This window comes from Poecilia formosa, unplaced genomic scaffold (genome assembly GCF_000485575.1).
Source record: "Poecilia formosa unplaced genomic scaffold, Poecilia_formosa-5.1.2 Scaffold94, whole genome shotgun sequence".
NCBI lineage: Eukaryota > Metazoa > Chordata > Actinopteri > Cyprinodontiformes > Poeciliidae > Poecilia > Poecilia formosa.
The window spans coordinates 856571-868852 of record NW_006800033.1 but is presented as its reverse complement, the minus strand read 5'-3'; the positions used below and the strand labels follow the sequence as shown (position 1 = coordinate 868852).

Sequence of the window (12282 nt, the reverse complement as noted above, 5' to 3'; positions counted from 1 at the left end):
CGCCGATCCATCTCCTCAGCGGCGCCGCTCTCGTGACAGCAGATTCTGGCCGGACTCACTGTCTTGGCTGACATTGAAGAAGCAACCCCTGAAAGCACTCTGCCGGCCCTATCTCGCCTCCCCTGCCCAAACACTCACTTCAGACTGAAAACAGGATTCCTATTTTGCTGCCCTTCCCATCAGAGGCCGACGTGGTTGAGGCAGAGTCGCTCAGGGTTTTTGTTCCGGTTTTCACCCGGGGCCTTTTGTGGTTACAAATCTCTGAGCTGCCTGCTGAACTGACAGGCAGGAGAGGGCAGCAAAATGCCCCCCATCCAACCCCGTAACTCCTCCTCCTCCTCCTCCTCCATCTCTCTGTTTTGAGATGTGATGGTGGAGGAAAATGAAATGTGCCTGCATCTGATTTACAGGTGGACTGTTTCTCATTCTGCTGATCCTCAGCAAACCCTAAGTGATGTGCGCTACAGTGTGTCTCTTTGATTTACGAGGAGATTCTAACTATTAAACGGGGTGTGTTGGATTGGATATCCTGAAGATGTGACTCCATGCACATGCTCCGTTTTGTACATTCGGTTTTTTTCTTACTTGTATATGAGTCATGGCATATAGAAATAAAGAATGTACGTATGTGAACAGAGAATTTTAAGCCCTAATATGTGTAAAGTTTCAAAGTTTAAAAACAGCCTTTAAAACACATCACATTCATTTTTGTGACTTTGTTTTGTATGTTAACTATTTATGAACCAGCATCCAAAAATAGCTTTTTGGGTGCGCAAATACTTTCTACACCAGCCTTATAGATGCAAAACAAAAATATGTAGTTAGGCACAAACTTTGATAGAGTGTAAAATCTTACACACTCTGTATCCAGTTAGGGTTAGGGTTAGTGTCACCCTTATTTTTTTTGCTTCTATTTCTCTCTTCTGCAAGCAGTTTTTCTTTGTAGAACTTAGAGCCGTTTAAAAATACTCACACATGGCTTTATATTACAAAAGACAAATTAACGGCTTAGAAAATAAAAATTACAGTAAATCTTTGCATTGATTGTTGAAATCCTGTACAAGAAGAAATCTGCTTTATCGTCGTCCTTTTGCAGGATTCTTGCCAGCTTCATCGTCGGACTCTTCAACCTGTATGAGGATCTCTTCTTCACATACCTGGAGATCAACCCTCTGGGTAGGTTTTCATTGATCCAATTCTGCAAAAACATGTAGATCTGGTTAACTCTGTTGGCCGCTTTTGTAGAGATGTGTTTTTTTTTTTCATCAAAATAATGTACTCAAACTAAAAATAGAATTCTAATTTTTTTTGTTTTCAGTTTGAGAACATCTTGCTACAGTAAAACTTCAATTAATTTAAAGGCTGTCACTGATCCTTACCCGGGGTGCAATGAATGTGCCCATGTCTGCATGGCCTATCTGTAAAAGCTATCATAAATGCTTCCTTTGCTTTATTCCCACGCCGGTTCATCAATATGCTATTGCATTTTAAAATTAGAAAGAGGACATCAAAGTGGAACTGCAGATGAAAACAGTATTTCTTATTAAAACAGAAGATTCTGCCAATTCTTAACATCCAGGAAAGAAAACATTAAATAATTCAGATGCGTCCTGTTTGATGAAGGCAGCTTGTGTTTCTAATGAAGTAATTGGGCATCAGTACATGCCCTGTGGCAGCTGTTCATGTTGACGTGGCTGCGCTGCTGCTTTGATAACCAGCCACTTCCACCTCGTCTTCACTCCTTCCATGCCTCCTGCTGGGGCAACAGGGAGGCTCCTTCTGTCCACTCAGACAGTCTCCACAGCTGTAAATGGTCAAATCATAGATCTTAACACGGCGTTTCTTTCTCGTGTCAGTGGTGACAAAAGATGGAGTGTATGTGCTGGACATGGCGGCGAAGATTGACGCAACCGCTGACTACATTTGCAAATCCAAGTGGGGTGACGTGGAGTTCCCGCCCCCCTTCGGCAGGGAGGCCTACCCCGAGGTGAGGAGGGGCGACATCGGTGGAGGATGTCGAGCGGGAGGCGTGACGAGGAAATCAATAGTCTGAGCAGCGTGTCACAGAAGCCCGTCTCGTCATTTCAAATTAGATTTACTCAAAATGTTGAGTAGGCCATCTGTCAGTAACCTTTAATAAAGTTATAGCTATGCTGATCCATTTATCTCTAATGAAAGCAACGAGCTACAGCTGAGGTGAAAATTTTCCATTGCTTAGAACTCAGCTTTACTCCTGACGTTTGTTAATCAAAAAGAGGATGTTTATTTGGTTGTTTACCGTATACTGATTGTTTTGCTTCCTTCCTATTTTGATCATTTCTTACCCAATTGTTTTGTGAACTGTTTGCTACTTTGGCCATTTGTCAATTTTTATCCCCTTGGGGACGTTTTGTACCTGCTTTGATGATTCAAAGTAATTCTCTTCAATCTAATTAATCTAATGTAATTACATCTGCTTATATATTTCCAGAAATTCATACCAACTGGGAGGAAGTTTCTCATTGATGTTTTGTTTTGGTCAAGGGTCAAAAGTTTATGTTTTTGTCTCCCTCTCACCAAGTTGTACCGATGCGGTTTTGGTGGTTTCATACCTGATATTTCTTTTATGTTTTTCAATTCAGTTTTCCTAAGAAACATAGTAAATACGGTTAATGTAGTGGTGTTTTTTTCTTTTATTTGGCTGACGCATGTTGAAGGCACGTCTGTCTGTGAAGCAGAAGGTCTGGACTAATTGGGCTGCTGTGAGGTGAGAGCAGAAACCAGGCACAGTGGGTGTCTTTGATTAGGAGCTAGTTTTTTTTTTTACCTAGAAGCACCAGCTGTGGCCCAGACTGTCACAAACAACTGGAGATGTGCACCGCATCGACTCTCATCGGTGCTTGTGTGTGTAGGCCACGACCTAATTAGAGATAAATCTAACTACCTGCTTCAAGTAGGAATATCTTTAGGTATTGATCATTTCTTTGTGCGTTTCAGGAAGCCTACATCGCTGATCTCGATGCAAAGAGCGGTGCCAGTCTCAAACTGACTCTGCTGAATCCTCGAGGCAGAATCTGGACCATGGTGGCTGGAGGAGGCGCCTCAGTCGTGTACAGGTACCTCAACAAAACATCATTTAAAATCCCTGAAAAGTCAGGACTGCCGAATCTACATGCATCTACATGCTTTTCATTAATCATTTAACGTTTCTCCTGGTTGGTTTTATTGTTCCCATACTCTGTCCTCAGTGAATTACACACATACTCATGTAAAAGATTAAGGACAGCATGGCAACTCATGGTTCAGCCACTCAGACTGCCCATTCAGCTGTCTGCTAAATGAGATTTCTAAATGTTGCTGTTTTAGAAAGACTCAGGAGGAATCGTTGGTTTTCCATCTGCTGAGGAGGATCTAAAGCGTAACATGCTGACATATCAGCCGTAACTAATTACTCCCTGAGTGCACTGTCTTATGTGTTTACAGTGCAGTGTGGGATCCAAACCGACGGAAACCGTTTCAGTACACATATTATTTTCTTAAATTGAGCTAAGAAAAGTCGCTTTTGTTTTTGTGGTTAAAAAAAAAATAAAAAACTCCCAGTGATACAATTTGTGACCTGGGTGGAGTCGACGAGCTGGCCAATTATGGCGAGTATTCAGGAGCGCCAAGCGAACAGCAGACCTACGACTACGCAAAGACCATCCTGTCTCTGATGACGAGAGAGAAGCATCCCGATGGTAGGGGAATGTCAGGTTCCTCTATAATACATGAATTGTAACATTCCTCTTTATTGTGGTCTAAACATATTTATTAAATTCCAGGAAAGGTTTTGATTATCGGTGGAAGCATCGCAAACTTCACAAATGTAGCAGCGACATTTAAGGTACAGTATTGCTGAGCCCCTTTAATGGGTTGTTCTCCTGTCTTTTTCTGAAGAGTGGTTAAAAAGAAATAGGTCCATGTGTCACATAAAATCTGCAACCAAAGAAACAAGAAGTTATGGCAATTCATGAATAATGAAGTGACTGTGGTCAACTTAATATAGCCACTTTATTTGCATTTACTTTTGGAAGTGATCCGATAAATTTACCAGATAAATAAATGTACACAAATTAAATACTACTAATAAAATTCAATGGTAAGGAGATAATTTTGTCTAAAGATTTTTTTTAAACATGTCAACCATCAAACTGATAAAAAAAAATCATTTTGTGTTAAAATCTTATTTCCTTCAATATTTAGTTACGGTAGGCTAAAAATAGCATCATCGTGATGCACAACTGAAAATAATGCAGAATGTGTTATTTCATTAATATATAATAGCTTTTGCATATTTATTCAAATTTTTAGTGATTTTAATTTAATTATCGACTCATTCCAATATTTATTTGACAGTTTATTTGTTTATTAATTTATTCCTTAAATTTTGGTAATTTTGTACCTCCATACAGTAGATTTGTTGAGCAGTAAGAAACATTTTATTCTGTTTGTAAGTTTTTACAAACAAAGTAGTCTTTCTCAAATTAGTCACCACATGTATGTCTTATTCAGGGAATTGTTCGAGCTATTAGAGACTATCAGGGGCCACTTAAGGAGCATGAAGTCACTATATTTGTCCGCCGTGGCGGCCCCAACTATCAAGAGGGCCTGAGAGTGATGGGAGAAGTTGGTATGTTCTTTTTTTCTGCTGTTTACGTTTTTTTCTTCTTTTTTTTCTTTTTTTTTTACAAAAACTTTCTGCAAACACCAGCTGATTGTCTTTTGATGCTAACTGCCACACAGGAAAAACCACCGGAATCCCGATTCATGTCTTTGGCACAGAAACGCACATGACTGCCATTGTTGGCATGGCTCTGGGTCACCGGCCAATTCCCAATCAGCCTCCCGTTGCTGCCCACACTGCCAACTTTCTCCTCAACTCCAGCAGCAGCACATCGGTACAACATGCACTCAGCCATGCTGGCCCACAGTGTGCAGTGTTTAAATAATCAGCTCTTCCAGTTGTGATGTATAGTTTGGTGAAAGGAGGACTGGCACAGCAGCCTCTGTTTTAGCTCCTGCTGTCTTGTCCTTTTAGTGAATCAGATTATCTGAAGCCCAGGAGCTCTATTGTGTAAGTATAGTGCAGAGGATTGTGTGCCGCTCTTACTCAGTTGTAAGTCTAGTCAGCAGAGCCGTGCAGTTTTCCCCCTGAGGCTTCCATTAAAAATGTGCACAGTGACGTATTTCAGCAAAGTGAGTGTGCAAGTGCCTACGTGTGTGTGTGTGTGTGTACAGGGCTTAGTTTCCCTTAAATGTACATTGAAAAAAAATCATGAAATATGCACTTGAATGAGTAAAAATATTTTAAAAAGTTATTTCTATGGATGATTTAGGCCTCAACTAAATTGAACTCAAAGGTTGCTCTGAAATTTGCAAGTCATCCTTTGGAAAGCCGATGGCAGACATGTGAAGAATAGCAGAGCTTGGAATGGATGTTCAGTGCAGGTGGTGTTTTATCAAATAACCTGAAGGCCTGATGTATCTCTGCCCCATTATTACGTTTGCAGTGAATAAAGGACAAGAGCTTCCACTCCCCATTTTGTTGTTTGCAGACTCCAACATCCAGAAGAAAAGACCCTTCAGAAAACAAAGCTAAAGTTGAGGGCTCACCAGCTAAGAAGGTGAAAACTGGAGCTTCTGTTAGTGAGTATACTTGCACCCCATTGCACACTAAAAACATTTGCATCCTAAATTGTTCAGCTATAACATCTCATCACAAAGTACTACCACTCTTAAGCTAAAGTGTTGGGGCTCCCTCTTGTGACAGCAAGAGGAAACTACAATACAAACGTTGAAACACTAATGCTCATTCTGAAAATTTATTTACAGGAAAGTTTATTTTAAAAAAAGAACAGTTTCCTTATAAACTGTATTTACAACAGTTTAAGTTGTAAATACATTTACAACTTAAACTGAATTATTTTTTTTCCTTTCAGCTAAGGCCTCTACCCTCTTCACCAAACACACCAAAGCTCTGGTGTGGGGTATGCAGACTAGAGCAGTGCAAGGCATGCTGGACTTTGACTATGTTTGCTCCAGAGAAGAGCCATCTGTTTCTGCCCTGATCTACCCTTTCACGTAAGGATACTCCTCCTTGCACATTTAATTCTTGAAGAAGAACCTTCTGTAACTGGGTGTGTCATGAATATTTTTGTTCTTGGACGCCCTCCAGTGGCGACCACAAACAGAAATTTTATTGGGGCCATAAAGAGATCCTCATCCCAGTGTATAAAAACATGAGCGATGCTATGAGGAAGCACCCTGATGTGGATGTGCTCATCAGTTTTGCTTCTTTGCGCTCAGCCTTTGAAAGCACCATGGAGACCATGCAGTACCCTCAGGTAAACACTTCTCCTGCAGCAGGATAAGAGAGTTGTCCCATTTAAAGCGGCTGAGCAGAGCTCTTCTCTCTACTTCTCAGATTCGAACCATTGCCATTATTGCTGAGGGAATCCCCGAAGCACACACAAGGAAGATCATTAAAGCTGCAGATGAGAAGGGTGTCACCCTCATTGGCCCTGCTACAGTTAGTCTTTAGCTCTTGGATAACTTAGAATATATCAGTGAAAGGAAACTACAGGGTGTCTTTCTGTTTCAGGTTGGAGGGATAAAGCCTGGCTGCTTCAAGATTGGTAACACCGGAGGCATGCTGGACAATATCCTCGCCTCCAAGCTGTACCGTTCGGGCAGCGTGGCCTACGTGTCCCGCTCAGGCGGCATGTCCAATGAACTCAACAACATCATCTCCCGCACTACTGATGGTGTTTTTGAGGGTGTGGCCATTGGCGGGGACAGGTGTGTAACTTTTGATGTACCGTCACCAGCCACTTTATTGGATTGGACCTTTCTTTGCCTTTGTGTCTTAATTTTTGGTGGCATTGGAGAACAGTCACTGTCAAATTCAAGAAACCACTTTGAGTTGATTTGAGTTTTATGACATGGTGCAATTGTTCTGTTGGAAGCGACCACCATAGGTACACTGTCAATACACTGATAGGCTGTGGTGTTTAAGACTTTACATTCATACTAAAAGACCCAAAGTGTCCTAAGAAAATATCAATGACACTACAACTTGCAGGAACCATTAAACATTGCAGTTGTAATTGAGAGTCATCGGATCAGGCAAAAGTTTCTCATCTGTTATCGTCTGACTTTAGTGAGCCTGTGTAAACTGTAGCCTCAGTTTCCCTTTCTTAGCTGAAAGGCGAGAGACCCGGTGTGGTTCTCTGCAGCTGTAGTCCATCTGCATCAAGTTTTGATGTATTCTGCATTCAGAGTTAGTTTTCTGCATGCCTCAGTTGTAAGAAGTGGTTACTTAAGGTACTGCTGCTTTCAACAAGAGGTTTTTTCCCAACATCACTGCTGCCCTTTAGATATTATGTCATTTTTTTTGGTCCACTTTTTTTTGTAAAACTGACAGTTGTGTAATAAAATCCCGGTAGATTGAACATTTTCTGAAATACTCTTGCACTAACAACTAGGCCATATTTAAGGTTACTTAAATCCCCTTTCTTCCACATTCTGCTATTTGGTTTGAAGTTCAACAATCTGTCTTCACCACATGTAGATATTGCTGCCATGTAATTGGATGATTTGATAACTGTGTTATCAATCAGTTGAACAGATATACCTAATAAAGTGGCCGGTCAGTATATATGAAACGTTTAAGCTTCTGCTGGACTTTCCCACAGATATCCAGGCTCCGTGTTTACTGACCATGTTCTGCGCTACCAAGACACTCCGGGAGTGAAAATGATTGTCGTACTTGGAGAGGTGAGAAACAGCTTCCTTCTTTGCTGTGAACTGAGGGAAAGGTAGCAGCCAGTTGATAAGCCGTGTGCAGCAAGGGGTGGGGAGAGGTAATATTGTGTTGCTTCATACCACATAAAGTCAGAGAAAACTGTTTTTTTTTTTAAATCAGTTTTAAATGTGTAGCTCTTTTAACCGTTGGTATGCCTTAATACTTGTAACCAACCCAGACCTGGCTTTGTATCTACTTTCTTTTAGATTGGCGGGACAGAAGAATACAAGATTGGCCAGGCTATTAAACAGGGCAGAATTACCAAGCCAGTAGTGAGCTGGTGCATTGGTACCTGTGCCACCATGTTCTCCTCAGAGGTAAAAGGTCGACTTCAGGGTCCAGTTCATTTTAGTCAAAAAAAAAAATTTAATTAAATTAAAGGTGTCTTTAACTTTGTTTTCTGGCACTTTTTTATACATCAGGTACAGTTTGGTCATGCAGGAGCCTGTGCCAACCAGGCCTCTGAAACAGCTGTAGCCAAGAACAAGGCTCTGAAAGAGGCTGGAGCGTACGTTCCCAAGAGCTTTGATGAGCTGGGAGAGATCATCAAGTGAGTACACAGCTATGCTTGTTCCAGTGGTTTATCGGGACATACAGCACATCCAGAAAATATTCACAGTGCTTCACTTTCCACATATTTTATTTTATTTTTTTATGTCACAGCCCTATTAGTTTTAAGGCAGTGGTCCCCAAAGTCGGTCCTCGAGGGCCGGCACCCTGCATGTTTTAGTTCTCTCCCTGGTTTAGCACACCTGGATCAAATGATGGCTCATTAGAGGCCTAAGAGGAACATTGACAAGCTGAAAAGTTTGTTACTACCACCAGGGAGAGAACTAAAACATGCAGGATGCCGGCCCTCGAGGACCGACTTTGGGGACCACTGTTTTAAGGGGAAAATGCCTTTATTCTGTTACAAAATGTAGCATAGCAAAATGTAGAAAAACTGAAACACCCTGTTTAATTTCCAGATGAACTGTGCTCCTATTATATACTGGTAAACTAGTATACTCTTTATTTGATTGTTTTTATGTTATTCTTTGTGCAGATCTGTGTATGATGGCCTTGTTTCCAAAGGAGTAATCCAGCCAGCTGAAGAGGTGCCTCCTCCCACTGTACCAATGGATTACTCCTGGGCACGAGTGAGTAAGGCGGCAAGAACTACATTTTCCATTCTTTTTGGAAACATTGTAAATTATTGGATGACTGATGGTACTACCTGTGTTTTTCGGGCTGTTGTGCAGGAGCTGGGCCTAATACGTAAACCAGCTTCCTTCATGACCAGCATTTGTGACGAGAGAGGCCAGGAGCTCCTCTATGCTGGCATGCCCATCACTGAGGTCTTCAAGTCTGAAATTGGCCTAGGAGGAACTCTGGGGCTTCTGTGGTTCCAGCGGAGGTCAGACCTATCCACCGGTGCTTAGAAAAGCGCCCGCCTGAGGGTTTACAGGCCATTTATTTTTATAATTTCACCTCTTCATGCGCAGGCTCCCGAAGTACGCCTGCCAGTTTATTGAGATGTGCCTGATGGTAACTGCAGATCATGGCCCTGCTGTTTCGGGTGCACACAACACTATTGTCTGTGCCCGGGCTGGCAAAGACTTAATCTCCAGCCTCACTTCTGGCCTCCTCACCATTGTGAGACATTTTGATGTTTTTTTTGTTTTTTTTTTCCTTTTAGTATTACATATCTGCCCAGATCCACCAAAAGGCACAAGAAAACCTTGACTTTTCTTTGTTGTTTCTTCAAGGGAGACAGATTTGGAGGAGCTCTGGATGCTGCTGCAAAGCAGTTCAGCCATGCTTTTGATAGTGGCATGTTGCCTATGGAGTTTGTCAACAAGATGAAGAAGGATGGAAAGCTGATCATGGGCATCGGACACAGAGTTAAGTCGGTGAGTAGTAGCTATGGCTCAAAGGTAGACGAAGTTAGAGTTCTAAAATAAGATGAAGTCTTCAGATAATTTTCCAGTTTTCAACTGAATATTTTTTTTCTCTGCTTCTTCAGATAAACAATCCTGACATGAGAGTCCAAATCTTAAAGGACTTTGTGAAGCAGAACTTTCCTTCCTCACAACTTCTGGACTATGCTTTAGAAGTAGAGAAGATCACCACCTCTAAAGTAAGGATTGAAAGTACTTGCTTTCTTGCATGAGCAACACTCATCTTTTTCACTACATGAGCTCTCGCTGTCCCTGTGTTACCTAGAAGCCCAACCTGATCTTGAATGTGGACGGCTTCATTGGTGTGACCTTTGTGGACTTGCTCAGAACTTGTGGAGGATTTACAAGGTAAGAAAAAAACCCATAATATTGCATATTACATGACATATTGTATAATGTAAAGTAACCATTTTCCTGACATATCCTACAGAGATGAGGCAGATGAGTTTGTTGAAATCGGTGCCCTTAATGGCATCTTTGTCCTGGGACGCAGCATGGGATTTATTGGTGAGTGGTTTCTGTTGCTTGGGTCAGATCTGGACAACAGCAAACATTTCTGCCCGAGGCCCCCTTCATATCAAACAATTTACAATAATTTACATTTACAATACGTTTACAATAATGTTAAAAAAAATCATCCAAAACCATGCATCCAAAGCCTTTCATGGTCTTGGAGAGGTGTTTCTGAGGTGCATCAAAAACAAACTGTGCTCTACCTTATGTGGAAAACTACGTACGATTATCCTGATTATTTAGGCATGCAAACCCATAGGGGAATCCTGGTGGTTCATTTTTGTGATGGGAACATATTTGAGTCTAAAGTGTGCCGTGACAAAGCCTGGTAAGAGCAGCGGTAACTTATCGTTGAGGTGTGGCTCACTAGCAAGGATTGTGTATCAGAAAATCTAGGCTGGCTACATGGGCCTCATTCCAAGGTTGCACAATGCTCACAGAACTCAAACAAGTAGTTGAAATGAACAATGCACATAAAAAAACCCCACCACACTTAGGTCATTTGCATTCAGAGATTAAGTTAAAGTTTTAAGGCTGAAGTTCTAATGATAAATGTGCCTGGTACAAGTGGTGGAAGCATTGTGGTAGAATGGAGACTTAAGCAGCAGAAAACAAACAACTCCACCTTTCTCATCTTTCCTACAGGTCATTACCTGGACCAGAAGAGGCTGAAGCAGGGTCTGTATCGCCACCCCTGGGATGATATCTCCTATGTGCTGCCAGAGCACATGTCTATGTAGTCAAAGAGACAAAACCACATATCATCCATTAGTTCCACACTGTGATCTGCCACTTCAGAAACTAGTGGCAGTAAACTAAAGGTACATGTTCCAAATATTATAGCCGTCAACCGAGAAGATGCTTCAGGGTATATTTATAGTTGTAAAAGCCGGTCAATGCAGCAGTTTTGTGAGTACTACTAAAACCTGCCTAAATGTGATGCTTGAAGGTCTGTCAATGTGCTGCAGAGATGCAATAGGTTCAGATATACATGTGAATATTTAGCCGCTGACCACAACTACCAGTCACAATGAGTGAAGTACTGTAATTTATCCACAAATATAACATTAACATGTTTACAAAGCCTGGATGTCCTATTCTTGTGTAACGCCTGCTCTCGTTATTGTGCCACTTGGAAATGGCAAAGTTCAGTGCAATAATACAGATCAAATCTGAAGGTCTTCATATGTGTATCGATGTAATGTTCCTAAAGCAGTGGTTTGCTTTTGTGTGCCAAACTGAGATGTTACATGTTTATTATTTGAGGCTCCATGTCTTATTTTACCTTTTAAATGCTGGTTTTAAACATCATTTCACATTCCTCATCTGTAACTGTCATACACAGTATCTTAAATGATCAAATCATGCTTGTTAGGTTCTTAAGTGTGAGACAGAATGTTTCATCTACCTTGTGCTTTTGTGTCCATTTTTAACCTTCTCAGTGTGGACTAATTGTTCTTATTTGTGCTTACATGCTGTATGTTCACAATTGCACTTGTGAGATAAAAGAATTAAAATGAACATGATGTAATCATACTTTGTGATTTCCATAATCTCTTGCCTCCAATGTCAGAGTGTTCAAAGAGTGAAATCAGAAAACTTTCTCCCTGGTTTTGTAAAGCAGAACCAAATACCATTATTTTATCAGTCCTTATGTAGTCCTGGTAAAAAAAGAAGAAATGTACAGTCTATGTTAACTTCAGGGTTGCTTAGCCCACAGATCCCACCATGTCATTATTTATCAAATATATAGCTACAGCTCAAAAGCATTTCAAAAAATAAAATGTACCCTACAAATCCTATATTTGTAAAAATGCAAGAAAAAAAAGAAAAAGCCTGAATTTCAAAGGGTGTGTGCCTTCTTTTTTTCATAACTGAGTCACATATAAAAATATGAATTCTACACAAAACGTTGCCAGAAGTTGCACAATTAAGAGTGGGCAACATGAATACTGGCCTCTTCAGTGGCACCACTGGACAGTTTCAATTACTTGCAATACTTATTTA

General features: G+C 41.0%; 1 protein-coding gene across 2 annotated transcripts in view; it reads left to right on the top strand.

Annotated features, from left to right (window-relative positions):
- The window catches only part of aclya (ATP citrate lyase a), an 18389-nt gene extending 6578 nt beyond the window's left edge, over positions 1-11811 (top strand). For both annotated transcript variants that reach the window (XM_007558097.2, XM_016674387.1), the window contains 23 exons: positions 1097-1176; positions 1857-1987; positions 2977-3095; positions 3580-3716; positions 3801-3862; positions 4531-4648; positions 4762-4916; positions 5574-5664; positions 5958-6099; positions 6194-6362; positions 6443-6547; positions 6620-6816; positions 7713-7794; positions 8029-8139; positions 8245-8372; positions 8868-8961; positions 9064-9218; positions 9307-9457; positions 9571-9714; positions 9828-9941; positions 10028-10110; positions 10193-10269; positions 10921-11811. In XM_007558097.2, coding sequence (XP_007558159.1) covers positions 1097-1176; positions 1857-1987; positions 2977-3095; positions 3580-3716; positions 3801-3862; positions 4531-4648; positions 4762-4916; positions 5574-5664; positions 5958-6099; positions 6194-6362; positions 6443-6547; positions 6620-6816; positions 7713-7794; positions 8029-8139; positions 8245-8372; positions 8868-8961; positions 9064-9218; positions 9307-9457; positions 9571-9714; positions 9828-9941; positions 10028-10110; positions 10193-10269; positions 10921-11015 — 2740 coding nt within the window. In that variant the 3' untranslated portion in view covers positions 11016-11811. The remainder of the gene's footprint in view (positions 1-1096; positions 1177-1856; positions 1988-2976; positions 3096-3579; positions 3717-3800; positions 3863-4530; positions 4649-4761; positions 4917-5573; positions 5665-5957; positions 6100-6193; positions 6363-6442; positions 6548-6619; positions 6817-7712; positions 7795-8028; positions 8140-8244; positions 8373-8867; positions 8962-9063; positions 9219-9306; positions 9458-9570; positions 9715-9827; positions 9942-10027; positions 10111-10192; positions 10270-10920) is intronic.
- Positions 11812-12282: the final 471 nt, after the last annotated feature.